We start from the raw sequence: 21003 nt of genomic DNA, 5'->3' as shown, positions 1-21003 counted from the left end.
ATTCAGATGAAAAAAAAAAATTTCGGTTCAACCATCACAAACAAACACGGAGAGTTTAATAAAAATATATATTTTTTAAAATTGTGTGGATTAGTGAAGAGATCAAGACAGGATATTTTAGCAAGAAACATTCCAGGTGGGTTTGGTCTGGGAAAAATAGCATAAATTTAGGAGGAAACCATGTGATGCTCAATGTGGTAGAGGTTTGTGATGCTGTTTCCCTTAAAAAAAACTCTTGTAGGCTACAGAGCGTCTTTAAAATACCAGCCAATTAAAATAAAGTGACACTCTGCTAGTCAACTGAAAATGGGACGACATTGGGTCTTTCAACTAATGTGATATCAATACAACAGTGGATCACCAGATTAACAAAAATGAATAAATAAATCAACCTTCTTCCAAGGACATATTAGCACCAAAACCTGAATCCTCTAGAAAACAAGAGTTTATCCCAAGGGTATAATATATTTTACAGGATTTGCGAGAAAACAATTGCACTTTCCCTCTCTATATAATTGTACTCAAATTAAAGGCTGTTATTTTTTAGTCAATTCATTTTGAGTTTTTTAACATTCTTTTTAACCTCCACACTCACAAAACATGTTGAAAATCTAATCATTCAACTTCAAATCCCCAAAAAGCTTCTGGTTTTGTCACTGTCATATATTCCTTCCTGGGTCATGCTCTGGAAAAACAATATGAAGTGCAGAAAACAAACTAAAAATGCAGAGAAACTTTGGATTATTCCAAGTAGAGAGGTGATGGATGCACATAAAAGCCAGAGATGGTGGCTATGATTCAACACTTTATTAAACATTTCTTTATAACAAACACATAAACACACAAAGAATACAAGCAACCACACAATGCTGATCAGATGACAGCTGAGAGTGAAATAAGTTGATGAATGGATAACGGATGGATGGACAGGCGAGAGGGGATGCATGAATTAATGAACAGCAGCATGGGTGAAGAGGAAAATAAATGATTTGGGGGATGATTGAGGCAGCCAGTCGGAGACGGTTAGTGTGTGCAGGTTAGGGTTCGACAGAGGCATGCAGGTGGGGTAATGTGATAATAGAGGCATCAAAAATCAAGAATGAAATACAGCCATCCATCCCAAAATCACAGCTTGACCACCCATTTTTATGCTGCGTTACAGGAACAGAGCTGTAGTTAGTAAAATGGCACAGTTAGAAAATTACTTATTTAGTTACAGCGGAAGCTCAAATGAAGTCGTTTTATTTTTAAAATTCGAAATGTTGTAAATATGATTCATTTGAAAAATGCAGCCCTTACAGCCTCAGCAGCTCCATGTGAAGCTTTTTACTCTGATTTTGATAGAAGTTAAATCAAAGCTCACAGGCTGAGGTGTGAGGGAGTGTTTCCCTCATGCCGAACTGGAGGCTTGTAGGTTATTGACTACTAAAACATTTTCATCACTGTTGACCTGACGCTGCATAAAATAGAGTAACCTGCTGAATGAATACTGTAGCTATTAAAATTCAGTCGAGTCAATTTCAAGGATAAAAGTGGAATAAAATCTTGAAAAAGGCAGTTTAAACGCAACATATGTTTTTACCTTGTAAATAACTTTAACTTGCTCGCACATGAACATGGTGTAAAGTCAATGTGCTGAGTTGGGATGGCAAACAAAAGTCACATTCAAGCAGGTTTTCATCTTTCCATTCACTGCCAAACACGAGTCAATACGTTTGTCAATAACTACTGGCACCACAACTTGTGTTTGTGACTACAGATAAATACAATCTAACTGCAGATTAAATATATTAAACTATTTATAATCTTTATAACAAAATAAGAGTTAAACAAAGTGGAATCCCAAAACTAAATCAGAAATAATATTTTTAACAATGCAAAGCAACAGCACTGTTATTGGGTAGCTAAAATATAAAAACAGCAGCAGGCAGGATTCAAAATACACAAGATTTTGTAGCTAGCTTTAATAAATGTTGGCAAACATAAAAATATATCTATAATTAAGAATACAGGCAACCTTGTGCATTGATACACAAAATGTTTATTTGTCTTCTCTGGGAATCTGTTGGCAGTGAATGGACCGATTCATGAAGGCTTAGTTGCACATTCTTGGAGAACCAGATGTGATTAATGAGCAGAAAAATAAAGAGAAGAGGGTGTGGCTATTGACATTCAGGAGGAGGTGAGGGAGATGGGGAGAGGGAGGTGCTCACTTTGTCAAAGCTGGCAAATCGATCAGCTTCCCGCACGTTGTGGCGAGGAGGGGAGGAGGGGGCGAAGGGGTCGGCTAAAGGGTCCTTGGCAGGCAGGGAGGAAGAGGAGGAGAAGTCTCCAGAGGTCTGAAGGAAGTGTCCTCGTCGCTGGAAGGAGTCGGAGGACTCTGTCCTAGAGACGGACGCTCTCTTACCTGACGAAGCAGAGACAACTCGCAGTGTTAATCCATCCACACCAGAGGTGGAGCCAATTATGAGTAAAATCTGGATGATTTTCTGAACTGACCTGGAGGTGGGGGGGGCGGTCTAGTTGGCGTACCCGTTTTAGGCGGCAGGGCAGGGGGCATGTCAGAGTTGGCAGGCTGGCTGTCCTCCTGGAACAGGTTCTTGTTGTTGATGCCAAACTGGTCAGGACCGTTTGCCTGGAACAGATGGTTCACATAAATACATCCCGATGCTTACAAAGACGCAAACATCAAACTTTTTCATTATGCTAGTAATTTTGTGGCAAATCCAGATGTGCAGTGCATTGTAAAAATATTCATACTGCTTAATTTTTTTCATATTTGTGTTGGCAGACCAACACAGCAGCAGCAGAAAAATTAAAGCATAACAAAAATAAAACAACTTCTGGGTGAATAGTTGACGTGTCTGCTGTGCTCCTTGTTCTTTGTGATGTGGTTTTTTTCACTGCTGTTTTTTAACAAACCTCTAAGGCGTAAACAGCTGGATTTATACGGAGATTAAATTACAAACAGAAAGACTCTGGTTACTGATTAAGTGACTTCACAGTAAAGGAGATTATGTTGATCTGTGCTGGTCTGTCCCGACACAGAATCTCAATTAGATACATTGAAGTTTGTTGTTGTAAAGTGACAAAATGTAAAAATATGTTCCTAGAATCACAGTTAGAAAGACTGATGAACATTTCTGCAGCAAGGTAGAGAACATCTTTCCAGCCACCCACTCCTGTCAAGACATTTGTCTTTATGGTATATTCACATTTTATTGTCACAGTTCTGTATTTGCCATCACAAAGTCACTTTAAGTTCTGATTTTTATTTGAGAAGTAGTTTTGTTTGCACCATCAGAGAACCTTTGATATGTTGCACATCAGATTTCCATCTTATAAGCTGCAGGATTTACCTAAACTCTAAAACTCACCTTTGTCAAAGCACTGAAATCTGCAAATCCTCCTCCAAACGACTCGTTGCCAAACACAGCAGCGAACGGATCTGAAACGTGAACAAAAATGGCTGAGTGCATTTCACTGTTTCCAGAAAACACTTGTTTAAATGTAGTAACTGGATTAATTTTTGTTGCCAGAGGGTGGCGCCATTTCATAAGCCATACCTGGATCTGAGGTGGTGCTCACTGTAGTGCCTCCTGGAGCAAAGGGATCATTACATGGCGCCGAGTCCTTCTAAAACAGAAACATGGAAACTTCATAACGTCCACGATAGAAAAAAAATCTCTTGTCCCAGACTAGAAAGTTATTCAAAAAGAAAAGAAACATGGCCAAGATAAAATTTCCTCCCATATCTTCTGTTGCTTTCTGTTGTCACTATAAACCCCTTTTTTACTAATCATTTATGGCATACCCATCCTGACTAAAACAAGAAATGTTTGGTCTCCACATCCAATTTTAAATGATGATGAATCAGCGGCATGAATATGCGGTAATTTATAAAAGAAATAAAAGTTTTATTGGATTTTTGGTACGCTTGTCAATGAGAAACAAAGCAGTACTAATCATAAGTGTTATAATTCATGCATTGATTTTAGAAGGCATTAATTATTGAACAAATTGTAAATATTAGCATCAATTAAATATGAACAAGATAAGGTGGCAGCTCCTCCATGGGCTGCCACCTTATCGTGGTGGAGGGGTTTGAGTGTCCCAATGATCCTAGGAGCTATGCTGTCTGGGGCTTCATGCCCCTGGTAGGGTCACCCAAGGCAGACAGGTCCTAGGTGAGGGACCAGACAAAGAGCAGCCCGAAGACCCCAATGATGAAGGAAAACCTTGGACTTGGTGTTCCCTCGCCCGGACGCGGGTCACCGGGGCCCCACTCTGGAGCCAGGCCTGGAGGGGGGGCACGATGGCGAGCGTCTGGTGGCCGGGCTTTTACCCATGGAGCCCGGCCGGGCTCAGCCCGAAGAGGAAACATGGGCCCCCCCTCCCATGGGCCCACCACCCATGGGAGGGGCCAAAGGGGTGCAGTGTGGGATGGGTGGCAGCAGAGGGAGGGGACCCTGGCGGTCCGATCCTCGGTTGCAGAAACTGGCTCTTGGGACGTGGAATGTCACCTCTCTGGTGGGGAAGGAGCCGGAGCTAGTGCGTGAGGTCGAGAGGTTCCGGCTAGAAATAGTCGGTCTCACCTCGACGCACGGCTCTGGTTCTGGAACCAGTCTCCTTGAGAGGGGCTGGACATACTTCCACTCTGGAGTTGCCCAAGGTGAGAGGCGTCGGGCAGGAGTGGGCATACTTGTTGCTCCCCATCTCGGCGCCTGTACGTTGGGGTTTACCCCGGTGAACGAGAGGGTAGCATCCCTCCGCCTACGGGTGGGGGGACGGGTTCTGACTGTCGTTTGTGCTTACGGGCCGAACGACAGTTCAGATTACCCACCCTTTTTGGAGTCCTTAGAGGGGGTACTGGAGAGTGCTCCTCCTGGGGACTCCCTTGTTCTGCTGGGGGACTTCAACGCTCACGTGGGCAATGACAGTGAGACCTGGAGGGGCGTGGTTGGGAGGAACGGCCCGCCCGACCTGAACTCGAGCGGTGTTCTGTTGCTGGACTTCTGTGCTCGCCATGGATTGTCCATAACGAACACCATGTTCAAGCATAAGGGTGTCCATATGTGCACTTGGCACCAGGACACCCTAGGCCGCAGTTCGATGATCGACTTTGTCATCGTTTCATCGGATCTGCGGCCGTATGTCTTGGACACTCGGGTGAAAAGAGGTGCGGAGCTGTCCACTGACCACTACCTGGTGGTGAGTTGGCTCCGGTGGTGGGGGCGAAAGCCGGTCAGACCTGGCAGGCCCAAACGTGTTGTGAGGGTCTGCTGGGAACGTCTGGCGGAATCCCCTGTGAGACGGAGCTTTAACTCCCATCTCCGGCAAAACTTCGAACACGTCCCGGGGGAGGTGGGGGACATGGAGTCTGAGTGGACCATGTTCCGTGCCTCCATTGTCGAGGCGGCCGATCGGAGCTGTGGCCGCAAGGTTGTCGGTGCCTGTCGCGGCGGCAACCCTCGAACCCGCTGGTGGACACCTTCGGTGAGGGATGCCGTCAGGCTGAAGAAGGAGTCCTATCGGGCCTTTTTGGCCTGTGGGACTCCGGAAGCAGCTGATGGGTACCGGCGGGCGAAGCGGCATGCGGCTCGGGCGGTTGCTGAGGCAAAAACTCGGGCGTGGGAGGAGTTTGGAGAGGCCATGGAGAAAGACTTCCGTACGGCTTCGAGGCGATTCTGGTCCACCATCCGGCGTCTCAGGGGGGGGAAGCGGTGCAGCACCAACACTGTTTATAGTGGGGATGGGGTGCTGCTGACTTCTACTCGGGACGTTGTGGGCCGGTGGGCAGAGTACTTCGAAGACCTCCTCAATCCCACCAACATGCCTTCCACTGAGGAAGCGGAGCCCGGGGACTCTGGGTTGGGCTCTCCAATCTCTGGGGGCGAGGTCGCCGAGGTGGTTAAAAAGCTCCTCGGTGGCAGGGCCCCGGGGGTGGATGAGATCCGCCCGGAGTTCCTTAAGGCTCTGGATGTTGTAGGGTTGTGTTGGTTGACGCGACTCTGCAATATCGCATGGACATCGGGGGCAGTTCCCCTGGATTGGCAGACTGGGGTGGTGGTCCCCCTGTTCAAAAAGGGGGACCGGAGGGTGTGCTCCAATTATAGAGGGGTCACACTCTTAAGCCTCCCTGGCAAGGTCTATTCAGGGGTCCTGGAGAGGAGGGTCCGTCGGATAGTCGAACCTCGGATTCAGGAAGAGCAGTGTGGTTTTCGTCCTGGTCGTGGAACACTGGACCAGCTCTACACCCTCGGCAGGATCCTGGAGGGTGCATGGGAGTTCGCCCAACCAGTCTACATGTGTTTTGTGGACTTGGAGAAGGCGTTCGACCGTGTCCCTCGGGGAGCCCTGTGGGGGGTTCTCCGGGAGTATGGGGTACCGGGCCCTTTGATACGGGCTGTCAGGTCCCTGTATGACCGGTGTCAGAGTCTGGTCTGCATTGCCGGCAGTAAGTCGGGCTCGTTTCCGGTGAGAGTTGGACTCCGCCAGGGCTGCCCTTTGTCACCGATTCTGTTCATCACTTTCATGGACAGAATTTCTAGGCGCAGCCAAGGTGTTGAGGGGATCCGATTTGGTGGCCTTAGGATCTCATCTCTGCTTTTCGCAGACGATGTGGTCCTTTTGGCTTCATCAGATCGTGATCTGCAGCTCTCGCTGGAGCGGTTTGCAGCCGAGTGTGAAGCGGCCGGGATGGGGATCAGTGCCTCCAAATCCGAGGCCATGGTCTTGAGCCGGAAAAGGGTAGAGTGCCTTCTCCGGGTCAGGGGGGGTGTCCTGCCCCAAGTGGAGGAGTTCAAGTATCTCGGGATCTTGTTCACGAATGGGGGAAGAAGGGAGCGGGAGATCGACAGGCGGATTGGCGCAGCGTCTGCTGTCAAGCGGGTGCTGTACCGGTCCGTCGTGGTGAAGAGAGAGCTGAGCCAAAAAGCGAAGCTCTCGATTTACCGGTCGATCTACGTTCCCACCCTCATCTATGGTCATGAGCTTTGGGTCATGACCGAAAGAACGAGATCGCGGATACAAGCGGCCGAAATGGGTTTTCTCCGTAGGGTGGCTGGGCTCTCCCTTAGAGATAGGGTGAGAAGCTCAGTCATCCGGGAGGGACTCAGAGTAGAGCCGCTGCTCCTTCACATCGAGAGGAGCCAGTTGAGGTGGCTTGGGCATCTGGTCAGGATGCCTCCTGGACGCCTCCCTGGTGAGGTGTTCCGGGCACGTCCCACCGGGAGGAGGCCCCGGGGAAGACCCAGGACACGCTGGAGAGACTATGTCTCTCGGCTGGCCTGGGAACGCCTCGGGATTCCCCCGGAAGAGCTAGAAGAAGTGGCCGGGGAGAGGGAAGTCTGGGCCTCCCTTCTGAAGCTGCTACCCCCGCGACCCGACCTCGGATAAGCGGAAGAAGATGGATGGATGGATAAATATGAACAAATTTGAACTTTGATAACAGAACCTGAACTCAACCTCCAGGCTAACAGCATTTTAAAGGATGATTGAGCAAATTTAAAGAGCAAAGTAAACATGCAGGTGTTTTTTATAAAAGATTTTTTTTTCTGTATGTTCTTGCTTTTAGCTACACATATTTCTCTGTATATAACTTTAATCTTGCATTACAAACACTTGTAAATCAGAACAAGCCTTTCTCTTTTAACTTCTTGAGATACAAGCCTAAAACGTCAGACCTAAATACCCCAAACCCAATTATCAATATGAAATTAAACACTTTAGAGACTTTTTTAAGCTTATGAAGTTTTGGATCTGAATGGGTTAGAAAATTCAACCCATAGTTAGACTGAACCATCAGATTATCAGACTGGGCAGCCAGTGGATTGGGCCATACGCACCACTGCCAGATCGGAGCTCGTGGAAGAAGAGCTGAATGGATCTGACCCTCCGTCTTGTGAACTAAACGGATCCGGCTCCCCGGCGTTGTTCAGTTTGCTTCCAAATGGGTCTGAATCCAAGTTGTCCCCTGTGGAGCTGAAGGGATCACTGGATGCTGGATTGGTGGTCTTGGAGGCAAATGGGTCTGGGGTTGGTGTTGTTGAAGGTGGTGGTGGTGCTGCAGGTTCATCCTTAGCCTTGGCTGCAAAGAGGTCCGGTTCTGGTATTCCAGGAGTAGTGCCAAATGGGTCACCTGAGGCTGAAAATGGGTCCTTTGAGGGAAAAGTGTTGCTGGAGGGCTGGGTGAAGAAAGAGTCTGCAGCAAAAGGGTCTGAGCCTTTAAATGGATCTCCTCCAAAAGGATCTAAGGAGAAAAAAAAAGGTACAGATTCGCTTAATTAAGATTTCTTACTTAAAAGTTTTTAGATGAACAGATTTTCTACTTAAAAGTGACTTTTTATGCTTCTTTCAACAGCTTAGAGTAGGTGTAAAGGCTTTTCAAAACATGTCCATTGCATATTTTGCACAAAATCATTCTAAGACGATGAGATCTAGTCTGCTCAGTTCTGCTACTTTGAGTTTCTTTCAGAAGAAGCTGTTTTAGGGCCTCTTGGTACACTTTAAATCCAAATAAGCTGCTTCTGACCGGGCCCCACAACTCAACTCTCATGTGAAAATGGCTGCAAAAATATGCACAATTATACAACCGTACATCTTTGAAAAGCAGAAGTAGAGGCTCTTGCACAACCAACAAGAATGCAGCAAGTAGTTTCTGGATGGAAAGTCAGAAACAAAACACTTGTCTTTTCCAGCAGCCTTTGTACAGCACATACAGCCATAAAACCATCAGACCAAACGTGCTGGAGCTTTGCTTGCAGCCAAGGCTTGGCTGGGGTTGCTAGGTAACAGGTTTAATTTTGCTGGGTTGCTAGGTCAGGAGCAGTGCCTACTGATTAGTGACGTTACATTCCGGAGGTTTTTGAAATGGGTCGTTTTCCAGACACCAAAAAACATTAACTATTTTTCCAAAACTGGTTGTGGGTGTGTTTTTTTTTTTTTAAGAACTTGGGCTGTTCTCAGAAGCAGTACAAGTCCAAATGGAAATACAAAAACATGCAAAATGGGAATTTTGCATAATAGGTCTCCTTTAAGTGAGGATGTTGAAATGGAGAACCACCTGCAACATCTGCTTTTCCAAACGGATCTTCTTTGAATGGATCATCTAGAAAAGACAGGAAAAAACATAGTAACCCAGCATGAGCCACTTTATGTAAACAACTTAACTGCCTAAAATATATAATGTTAGACATGAAGTTTGACTATTGTAAGGCTTACGGTCGGTGAAAGGGTCTGAATGGAAGAAGTCCATCTCTGGCAGGGAGGGGGGGCTCGTCTGTGGTGGCAGGGAGCGAGCGCCGGCCTGCGGAGGCAACGGGGAGGGCGTCGATTCTGTAGACTCTGTTTGGTCCTGTTGGCTCTCTGGCTCTGGAGAGTCGACCTGTTGGGAGGCCACATGGCTCTGAGGAGAAGCTGGTAGGCATCACAAAATACCATATTCATTTACAGTAAACATTGCTAAACCCCTTAAATAGATAGTCTTCTGCAGCCTGTTCTGCTCAGTCATTCACATCTTTTTGTGGATCTGTGATTATCAGATGTGATTTAGTCTCATTTTACTCCAAATTCTTCTTTGCTGCATAAATGAACTCTAGTCACGCTTAAATGAAAACACATTTGACAATGCCTGACCTTCACCTCACATGATGTGTGGTTAGTTTAAACAGCTTTACAGGGGATAATCTGACAAGGATGAAGATCAAGAAAAGATCTGATGTTTGGGTAAATGTGACATCATGTAGAGACGATATTTATGGGAAACAGTTGAGCAAAATAAGGATAGAGAAATGTTTCTTACTGACAGAACTACAGGTATCTAATGGTAATCTAATAGCAGTTCACACAAAACTAATGCAAGCACTGCTGGTAAGAACATGATGGTGGTTAAAAATGCTTCTTCTAAATCAGCAGTGAACAGAATCCTGTTGTGTTTTTAGGTATAAAGCAGCAGTAGAGAGTAAGGGAGACATGACAAATGAAACAATTGTCTACCACTGTATTTATGGCAATCTATTTGTATATTTATTCCACATTTTTGATGTAGCAGACCATTTTTCCAACCAGTTTGCCTTATAAACTTAGCAAATCTGACACCCGGTTTCTGAAACGTTCCACCTTCTGTTCAAACTGAGTCACAGCAGGAGAGAAACAGCATACACATTTCAAACCTATTAAATTCTGTACTTGTGGCGGAAAATGAATCTGTAAGTGAGTCAGCTCTTACGACTCAAATTTCTTAAAGACAGATGACTCTTTCAGCTCCCAACTGGCTTCTTGGATTTTTTTCATTGCTTAAATAATTAATTACAAAGAGTGATGTCAAATTTTGTGCGGGCTGCGATTGTTCTTGACAAAGAGTTGACCAAGAGTGTCAGTATTCAATATTTCATGCTACCTTTTATGCTACATGAGGGTTCAGTTAAAATTAAAACAATTTATTTAGTTTTTATAGGAGAGAAAGGTGCCCGTCAGTTTTTAATTTTAAAAAATTTGATTATTTGGCTTCTAAAAGCCACATTTAATTCAAACTGGATAAACTTATTTTTTCATTTTCAATTTTGACAAATCCTTTTTCTGCTAACAGCTCCCTCTGTTGCAAGGTTTTATTTAATTCCTCTCTCTCTGAGGGAGTTGGTTTCTGCTTAGGAGGAGTGAAAAAACAAACCTGGGATTTATGTTTCAATGCTTTTGCTTTGGTAATGTATCAAACTCTGAACTAAAAATCAAGTTTTGTACCTTCAGTGGAGTCTCTTTTAGTGATTCAACATCGGAGGCGTCAGATGAGACATCAGGTGCCACAATATTGTTTTCCTGCTAAATTTAAACAAAAACATAGTTTATGAGCAGAGCAACGTTAAGACATAACACTCGACAGATAGATTATATTTATGTTAAATTGTATAATCCTTGTAAATATGTTCACCCCATCTGAAACACAATCATGCAATAAATTCCTGTGACTATATTACCCCAACTGGATTATCTCGAGTCTTAGAGATGGACGACAGACTGCTGTACATATCCGTGGTGGCCAGACAGGAGAAGAGGTCATCCAGGGCATCAGGTTTACTCTTCTCCTCCTCTGCAGGCTTTGCACTCTGTTCCTCCTTCTGTCCTTCTTTCTCATCGACTCCTTCCCTCTCCTTTTTGTCTGAATGTTCTTTCTGCTGATTGCTGACAGCAGCTGGCTCATCCTCCTTCAGCTCCTTGGGCAGGTCGTCACTGAAGAGGTCAAGCTCTGCCATGGAGCCAGCCGATCCATTGACCATGACCGGAGAGCTGTCCTCTAGCGCTCTCTTCCAGCTGAGCTGTGCCGTCACTGACCTCTCTTCCAGGCGAAGGTCTTGTACTTTCTGCTGAACCTAAAGAGAGCAAGCAGATAAAAACAATTACATGGTGATCCTATGTGTCCTATGTTCAGTGGAAGCACATAGATGAGAAAACTAAAACCAAGATGTCGCCAGATAAGTAAATGTCATGTAGCTATGAGTTGCATCTAGGTCTGCAACAAATGATTATTTTAGGAAGTATTCTCTCGATGATTAATCAAATTTTTTTTTTTAAATCCCCATTCTGCAGATTTTTTATTTAACTACTTAAGCCTTTTTAACTGAGTTGACCTGAGAAACTTGAGTGAAGGAGTCCCGCACAGATTCCTGCAGAGGGGTGAGTTGCTCCTGAGCAGCTTGGACTTTCTCCTGCAGCTTCCGGCTCTCTTCCTGCAGGGCCAGAAGCTCCTCTCGTGCCTGAACCAGCTCCTCCTCGTACTGACAGATCTTCTGTTCCTGCTCCTCATGCTCAGACTGCAGCGACGAAATCTGGAAAGATGTAAGTGTATGTGAAGCTGCACAGGACCTGAGACATTTCTGATTTCAAAGAAGAATGTTTCCATTAAAACGTATCAGGATCACCAAACTTTTAGTTGGGATGATTTACAAACTGTGAACCGTACAAGTTGTGTCTCTTGGCTGGTCTGCTGTCGAATGAGGCTGAGCTGCTCCTCCAAGGTGTTCTTCTGTTGGTCGAGCTCGTCTAAAGCCTCTTGGACCTTCTGACGCTGAGACTGCAGCTGCTGAAGCTCCTCGGTCTCCTTCGCCACTTCATCTTGAAGGTCCTGACACCCGAGCAGAGATCAAAAAATTAACTGGTGCAGCTTTTCTGCAAGAAATATTACTGATGGAATTGGGATAGTGTGCGACAGACCAACACAAAGTAATGAACAATTGTTAAGTGGAAGAAAAACAATACATGTTTTTTTTAAGCTGTTACAAACAAAAGTTGTAAAAATAAAAAAAATTTTATTTTTTTTATTGAGACCTGTTTACTCTGAGAGCAGAGCTATAAGGGAATATTTTAGATCAGAGGTGTCCAAACGTTTATGTCTCATAGACCAAAATAATCCCTTTCCAAAATATATATATGTAGTTTTTTGAAAAATCACAGAAAAAGAAGAGTACTTTTTACCTGCAACATGCAACATTTTAATAAACAAAAAAAAAAAGTAATCAGATTTTACGTGTTGATCAATGTTGAGCCAAAACTTCTGTAGGCAAAGAATAGCATCTAAAAACTCTTCCTAAATTTGGCCAAATGTAATAAAATCAAATAAAAACAGATTTTGGGTGCAGCAAAGTCAGCTTCTGAATAAAAGTGAGTGGAAAAATGTGGACCTACTTATCGATAAAGAAAATGCTTTGTGTTCTACCCAACATTTTACTCTGTACTAATTTTCCATAAAAAAAGTCTCCAACTGCAGCAACCACCATTTTTGAGTTGCAGTCACGGACCACAAAAAAATAGGACAGAAATTAAGTCCTGTGGTCTCAAATGTTCTTACACCAAAGAAAGTTCATGTGTTAGAATGGCCCAGTCAAAGTCCAGACCCATATCTAATTTAGACTCTGTGGCAATAAGATATAATGAAAGTAGTTTTTTGTTGCGGAAAGGTTCACAGGGTATGATTAGCTTTCCATGTTGATGTAAATCTAAGTCCACTACAGTGTTGCACTTAGATTATGAGAAGCTACAACTATAAGCCTCTGCTGTTCTGTATTAAACTTTCATTACTGTAAAAGCAGCAAAATGCAGCTAAACAAATCAAACTGCTTCAGTGTGAGACTCCCTTAAGATCTACCCTCGCTGCTTCAAGACTGAATTTTTAAAAGTAGAGCAGCCTAGCCCTTTAAGTAGACGGCTCCTAAAATAGAGACAATCTCTGGGGCTCAGAGGGCTGGACACACCTTCAGGAGGACTATAACCTGATTCACTCAGAACAACATTAAAGGAATTTCAGAGGAAGCATCTCAGACTGCAGAGATCATTTACTCATTTCAATTTAATTTAAAAAAGTACTTAAAAGGGGAAAGTCATGCTTTTAACACCAGCTAAACATCAGTAAATGCCAGCACTAAATGTCTTTATTTGCTTAAAAATGATTCTTTTACTCAAAAACACAGGAAACCAGCAAATGTCCAACCTTACCTGTACTTCATCTGTTTGCTGTCGGATAGCCTCCTCCTTCTCTTTGATTTCCTCTTCCACAGAGATCTTCTCTCTGGGCATCCAGCAGAGGAGACAGAAGTGGTTAGCCACGGAGGACAGACAGGTTAAACTCTGCAGCCCCATCCCACCCAGCCACAGCCAGGTGTCTGCTGAGGGTGCTGCGCCCCGCTTCTCAAACACCGCCACCTCGGCTCCCTGAACTACCATGGTCCCGTCCCCGAATCACAACTTCACGGAACAAAGAGCTGCACAAAAATCCAGAGCGAAAGCAGCTGCGTGGAGATGCACCAGATCGAATACGCGAGATTTCCAGGAGGCACGGTGCCGTAATCGCAGTGAGAGAAAGTGTTTTAGAAAGGGAGCATGTGCTTGGACAGTGAAATGTGTGGGAAGTGAGGAGCGAGAAGCAGATGGCTGGATGAGGCTGGAGGAAGGCGGAGAGAGAGGAGAGATGAGTCATGAGGAGCTGAGATACAGCATCTATCATTTGTGCTTCCCAGGCTGCTCATCCATTTTATGTTGCTATTTCTACCAGGAGTGAGAAATCAGAGATGGGTGGTGTGTTGTCAGAAAGTTCATGTCCTTTTGTACGAATTTGATTTGCTTTTTATGATACTTACAGACCAATATGTGTATTTTTAAAGCAGGAAGCTTGAAAAGAATCAGCACAATAATGATAAACACTAAAAAGAAACACTACAAATTAACTACTTTGAATCTCACTGCATGAAATACATCCATCTGTCAAACCAATAGGACCACCTGTCTCTCTCTGAGTAGGCATGTTGTTTGCCACAAGATCTGAAAAATTAGGACAGACACCTAAAGTTATATCTAGAGCAGTGGTATCCAAAGTCAGTCTTCAGTGGCCGGTGTCTGGCATGTTTTCCTGGTTTACACAGCTGAATAAAATGATGGGAAGGTAGTTGAAGGATTTTAGTCAGCAGACATGCATCTAAAAATGGCAGGACGCCGGCCCTTGAGGACTGCAGCTGGACACTCCTGATTTAGACCAAGCTCAGTTATTAAATTTTAATCCAACCGCTTTTAACTGTACGTTTTCTAGCAATTTAGATAAATAAATCCTAATTCTAGACTAATCATCATCAAAACCTTTAATTGCGCAACATGACATTCTAAAAGTAAATAAGCTTAATGGAAACACACCAATTTAGCAAAACCTAATTTTTCTATAATTCTTTTGCACTAGGATAAGGGTTTTTTTGGCCGTATCAAAATTGGTTTATTCCACAAAAAACCATGAGGTGTGGACCAGCTTATTCATGGCTTTATCCGCCAACAGCTTGAAGAAGTAGCTAATATAAAGAAGTCCTACTAATGGCAAGCTAAATTTCAGTTTAAAATAGGAAAAAAGTCATGTTTTTCTTTTAAAACACTGAAACTACAGAACTGAAATTTAAAAAAGGGAAATTGGATTCAGCCCTTAAAACTAAAGCTATAATTTAATTAAACCTTTGAACAATTATTTTCTCTGGTTTTGGATGATGTGCAGCTGGAAGGATTTTGGTTCTTACTTTTTTACATCCACATAATTATGATGTGTAACTGTGGCAACTATTTATTGTTTTTACCACGGGGAGCTGATTGGCATCTAAAAAGACTAATTAGTCCCTCCAGGATGTTGTGATGTTTTTTGTGGTTGTTGCAGTTTAAAATTACTAATTTTGCAGCATCTTTTTCAAAAGGTTCAAACTTCCACTGTTTACAAAAAAGTTGAAATTACTGCACATAACCTTCCCTTTCCCTCTCTTCTTCTCAAGTTATAATCCCTCCTTACCTGAGAAATCCCTGCCTCATTGTCCTGCTGCTGGCTTCTGGTCTAATGTCTCCTGACTCTTTGCACTTTTTACTGTGACAACAAAGATTTCTTTTAAATATGCGGAAAGCAACAGTGAGCACAACTTCTGTACATAAATTAAAGGGGACTGAGATTGTAAAAAAAAAAAAACAAGCTTAACATGATATAAGTTTGTCATGTTAAGCTTATATCAGCATGGACATCTAGTAAAAATTTAGCCAACAACATCTGCATGCAGCAGATTTACTCAACTTACTTGTTCGTTTGAAAGAAAACTGGTAAAAATAAATCAATTTGAAGCCAGTCATCTTTGCTGTCTGTCTTCAATGCAAGCTAAAAATACGTTTCAAACACAGCAACTATTTTCACATTTTGTCTCTTGAAACACGTCAAAACACAAACTATCTGCTAATATTTCAGCTGTACACCTCGTCCTTTCTTACCTGCTTTCATTTTGACGGCCATCTTCATTTTGAGGAGCGGGTTGCAGCCAACATCTGAAGCAGCTGCAAAATCGCAACATTGCTCCCTAGTTTTGATCTGATGATCTAAATCTGATCTCTGGCTTGTTTCAACTTTCACATATGAATACCTTTAACAGCTGCCACAAGTGTACTTTTAAGACTGTCTGTACATAAAGAATATAGGTGGACTGAACAGTTTCTCACTTCTCACTCTCAACTTTCATGACTGGGGAACTTGAATTCTCTTTTCCATTTAAAACAAAACAACAGATGCAGCCAGCAACCGAAACAAAGTGTGTTCTAGAAATACAATTCATGCAAACACAAACAACGCATCAACCACTCCAGCTGTGACCGAAAAGTATTTTTCGTAATAAGAAACAGAATAAAAAATATCCTTTTATCATCCCACTTTTGGGAAATTCAGATGTACCAGCAGGAAGTTACAGGTAAACAGAAAACAAAAACGCAATAAAAGACAGCATAACACTGTACATTTATGAAAAATAACATATTCAGATATAACTGAGCAGGGCTTTAAAAAAAAACATTTGAATGTGTGTATATTTGTGCATAGAAAGTATCAACCGACCACTTTACTAGAAGTGAAAAAAAATACTGTGCAAATATCAACGGGGATGTGCAAATAACAGCAAGAATGTTCTTTGAAATGAGGAACTATGCAAATCTAGGCACAGGAAGGTGAATTCCTTGATTTCTCTGCAGTTTCTCACTCCGCATTTCCTCCCTTGCAATCAAAAAGCAACTAGATTATTTAGTTTTAAAACCAAATGTTGAACTTTGCAGCTCCCAAAACCCTTACAAAATGTTTACTTATTTCCACCGATGAACAAAAGGTGGTCGGACCAGTTAAAGGATTTTGTCATGCATTAAACTCTATGTTCATTGCAAAATCTAGCTCACAAATTTAAACTTTAACTTGTACAAACCAGCTTAGCAGTTTGATAGAAACATCGCATCCTACTGGTGAACTGAGGATAAAACTATTCAGGAGATTTATTATTATTAGCTTTCCACAGAAGGGCTTAAAACAACTCAATCCTTTACTGCAGCAACATGATCCCCCACTTTTCAGAAAAAGCTCTAATTACCTCAAACCTTTAATGTAAGTAGATTTATTTAGTAAGCAGAAACAATCCCACATTAAGAAATAATTTTCAAACATTGGTACTCTTGTAAACTGTTGCTACTACTTACTAATCAAGTTGAAATACATGTAACAGAAGCATTTTTTAAATTTATTCTTTACTTTTTAAGTTGATAAGAGCATCTGTGAACTTCTAATCAATAATCCATGACTTTTGTTTCCCTGGGGTTCTAAACGTTTTTTTAATTTCTTTATTTTTTTAAGCAATAATCAGGTTTTTTTCTACTCCTCCATAGCGGTGCCACATCCGTCACTATTATGTGTTCAACAAGAAGGTCCACCACATCTCTTTAATGTAAATATCAGGAAGATATCTTACCTTTGTAATTCAACAATCTCGTTGCTGAGGGTGTCGAGTTCCTTAATGGCAGAGAAGTCAGCTGCCAGGTTTGCATTGTTCTGAAAAACATAAACACCATCACAAAATGTGCATAGGTTTACCTACACACAGTAAGGAAGGACTTTTTAAACCCAGAAAGAACAACCACTTTATTGATGGAAGAAGATGGGACACAAAAAACATTTTAAAGTTAAGAAATAGCATCGCGATGCAAAGATGGAAAGAACTATATGAATATTTGATGACAAAAACTCTTAAGAAACTATTGAAGTTACAAATAAACTTTGGTTCAGAGAACAATGACGTGAGAGCACTTACGGTGGGAGGAAAATATCCTACAAAGCTCATATTTAACTTTGTCCATGGTTATTGGATGTTTTCATCCATTTTTCTTGCCTTTACGTGTTCAATAGTAATCTGCATCCAAACAGTTACTTGAAATAGAAACATGTTTGGGCACAATACTTAGTAAAAAGAAGAGGAAATGTCTTCTGTTGGGGCATTTATTCAGAAAAAAATATTATTGTCTTTCATAATGGTATAAAAAGTTAATTTGAAAAATAAATTTCTGTAAATCAATCAAAAACCCTCTGTATTTGTTTCTAATAGTATTAACAGACTTGAGTGTACTTGTGGGCCTCACCTGCTTGCTGTTTTGTCTGTCAGACGGAGGAATCATTTCCGGGGAGAGAGTCTGTGGTGGCTCCAGGCCTTTCGTCAGCTTCAGATTGATCAGATAAAGTGCCAAGGCAAACTGTTCACGAGTCAGCTTTCCCATGTCTCCAATGTCACACAGCTCCCTGGGAGCAAGAACACACAAGTTACGTAAGAGGCCAATGATTTCCACCTCAGGCAATAACTACTTTTAATGATCCAACAGATCCATCATGTTATGCCATTATGGAAACCGATAGGACACGGCAGGATGGATGGTCACCAGCCGTGTGAGGGTGAAAATCAATGATGTCACTGGTCTTATGTAAAAAAAGAAACGTGCCACCAGGATGTAGTAACCCTGTAAAGATCCTTTGTAGGGTAAAATTACAACTAATCTAATTCATAAAACAGTGTTTATGAATTAGATTAATAACTTTTCATACACTGATTAAACAAATGTTCTTCTATTTTAATCTAATTATCAATAACACTGCATTTCTATTTTCATAATGGAAAGAAATGAACAAATCAGTGGATAGAAATTGGCTGAAATCTTGTCTGCACATAACTGTGTGTTGTTAGCATCTCTGCTTACCAGATTCGTGCGAGAGTGGCAGATGGCAACCCAGTTTTGAGAAAAATATCTCTGACTTCTGCTCCAGACACCAAGCCATCCATGTCGCCATCCGTCTTGCTGAACAGTTCATCGTACTTGGCTTTCTCTGCCGCTGATACAACCCACTGCGTAGGCAACAAAAACGTCACTTTTTGCTCCAGAAAAGCAAAAACACACTACAGACGAATGACAGTGCGACCACTGTACATCAAGCCAAGAAATATTCACTCACCTTCCCACTCTTCTTCTTTTGAAAAACACATTGAGCGAGCCAGTTTGAGATCATTTTAATTGAGTTGCTCAAGTTTTTTTTGTTAGTAAAAACACAAAAGCAGGTACTGCGTGCACAGGAAAGACGGAGGCTGTACTCACAGGGGCAGCTGCTGGTGTTGGGGCAGGAGCTGGCGCGGGTTTGGGAGGGTGGGGAAGGGTCTTCGCGCTGGTATGGGAGGAGCGACTGTCTTTCACAGAGGGAGGTGAGGGTAACAGGGGCATCACGGGTGCCGCCGCGGGTTTTTTCCTCTTAGAGGGTGGAACTAAAGGAGGCGGTAGGGACATGGGAACGGACTCGCCTTCTAGTGCTCTATAAACCAGAAACATTGCCTGAGAAAGAGTAGCAAAGAAAACAGAAAAATACATCAGAAACAATAATTACCTAGCAGTGATCTAATCTTTGCATTTCTTCCATGCACAATGATTTTGTTCCATTCAGATTTACAACCTGTAAACTGATGTTCATAGACATTAACAGAACAATGTTGCGAAGAAATGTTATTTTCTAGCTGTCTAGAGACATCCCATATCAGAGATTTGATTGGAGTGAAATGTGGTTCTACAAAACAGTGATTTAGAAGATATAAAAAATGTAGAGAAGTTTGTTGTAACATGACAAATGTAAAAATAAATAAAGATTCAAGGCATAAATACAGTTTTGAAAGTTGGTGTTTCAGTTCCGGTGTGAGTGTTCTTTATTACTATTTCTACTATCTTTATTATTAGTCTTACCACAGAAAATTCATCTCTATCCAACATGCCATCTCTATCCAGGTCACTGAGCTCCCACACCTTCAACACACAAAGACAACATTACTCAGCTTTAAAAAATTTTATGATACATGTTAACTTACCAATGAAACCACTGACTCAATTCTGGTTCTTAAATCAACATTGCTGACATTACTAACTATATCATTGATGTGTTAGTCCATTTGAAAATATTTACCGTATTTTCAGGACTATAGAGCGCACCTCACTATAAGCCGCACCCACAAAGTTTTGTTTTTTTAAAAACTGGAAACGTACATATATAAGCCGCTGGTATCTCCGCCGCTCTCGGTTTTCCAACTTAATAAATCTGCTATTAAGGACGCAGCCCTGCGTCTCCAATGCCAAACCATGGATTCGTTCACGCCGAGCTTACGTGCAGTAGTACCAGATCGATAGCCGCTGCTATCAATTGAAAGCTATCGATCTGTAGTACCAGATCGATAGCTTTCAGCTCAAAAGCTGCATCATATGAACCTCTTCGTGCTGTTTCCATGATGAGGGTGTATGAGTTTGAAAACATTTCTCTGTCATGCCTGCTGCTAGCATGTGCCTGTTCTAAATGAAAATCAGCAAGAAGCACTTTCTTCTTTGATTTCCAATTTTGACTTCCAATGATTCACTTCCTGTTAAAGAGTCCAGTGGCAGATGAAGAAAAATCCACAGAAACGTCGCACCGGGCTATAAGCCGCATGGTTCAAAGCATAGGAAAACAGTAGCTGCTTATAGTCCGAAAAATACGGAATTACAAATTTTATTTAATAGTTTTGACAATTTAGCATTAAAATAATTGCAGACAATTTGTGCATCATATATTGACGTCTTTTACTTAAGGTAAGAAATTTACACTTAATTAAACACAGGTTAGACAGCAGATTAAAAAGATGAGGTGTGTGACAAATTTTGTCACAAAAAACTGATGAAGGAAAGCATTTAACCTTCACCACGCCTTCTTTTCCAGACGCTTCACAGCCTTTCATGAAGAAAGTACGACAAGAACAAGTTCATGAAGAAAGAAAACTGAATTACTGAAACTTCATATGTACTGCCTATCATTGTAAAGTAAAACAAGGAGGAAATTCAGTTAAAGTTATATCTATAATTGAAGAATATAAGTATTGGAATTCCTTTGTGTTTTTAATACCAGAGCAGAAACTATTTCAATGTTTCCAAACAAACAAAAAAACTACAGTGCATTTTCAGAAATAAGAAAATAAAACTTTAAAAGTTTAAAACTGGTTCTTACCCTGCCCAGGATGTCCACAGGCAGCTTGGAGTTGAGCAGAACCGGTTTAACCTTGTCTCCTGACAGCATCCCTCCAACTGGACCCAAACTCTCAAAAATGGCGTCAAACTTCATCTTCTCCTCTGGCTAGAAAATAAAAAAAC

At 42.2% G+C, this 21003-nt stretch overlaps 1 protein-coding gene across 2 annotated transcripts in view; it reads right to left on the bottom strand.

The window, feature by feature from the left end:
* Positions 1–21003, bottom strand: part of eps15 (epidermal growth factor receptor pathway substrate 15) — a 32252-nt gene that overhangs the window by 3290 nt on the left and 7959 nt on the right. The window contains exons 7-24 of one of the 2 annotated variants that reach the window (XM_032571902.1): positions 20861–20986; positions 19576–19635; positions 18943–19173; positions 18550–18695; positions 17941–18097; positions 17277–17356; positions 13486–13558; positions 11957–12118; positions 11625–11822; positions 10974–11366; positions 10741–10818; positions 9223–9385; positions 9065–9109; positions 7848–8251; positions 3567–3636; positions 3378–3448; positions 2500–2635; positions 2214–2407 (exon numbers count right to left, since the gene is read on the bottom strand). In XM_032571902.1, the coding sequence (XP_032427793.1) occupies positions 2214–2407; positions 2500–2635; positions 3378–3448; positions 3567–3636; positions 7848–8251; positions 9065–9109; positions 9223–9385; positions 10741–10818; positions 10974–11366; positions 11625–11822; positions 11957–12118; positions 13486–13558; positions 17277–17356; positions 17941–18097; positions 18550–18695; positions 18943–19173; positions 19576–19635; positions 20861–20986 (2787 nt within the window). The remainder of the gene's footprint in view (positions 1–2213; positions 2408–2499; positions 2636–3377; positions 3449–3566; positions 3637–7847; positions 8252–9064; positions 9110–9222; positions 9386–10740; positions 10819–10973; positions 11367–11624; positions 11823–11956; positions 12119–13485; positions 13559–17276; positions 17357–17940; positions 18098–18549; positions 18696–18942; positions 19174–19575; positions 19636–20860; positions 20987–21003) is intronic. The other variant, XM_032571903.1, reaches the window with a different exon arrangement.

This window comes from Xiphophorus hellerii, chromosome 9 (assembly GCF_003331165.1).
Source record: "Xiphophorus hellerii strain 12219 chromosome 9, Xiphophorus_hellerii-4.1, whole genome shotgun sequence".
In the NCBI taxonomy this organism is placed as follows: Eukaryota; Metazoa; Chordata; class Actinopteri; order Cyprinodontiformes; family Poeciliidae; genus Xiphophorus; species Xiphophorus hellerii.
Note: the sequence above shows the minus strand (reverse complement) of the source record. Positions and strands in the feature narration are given on the sequence as shown.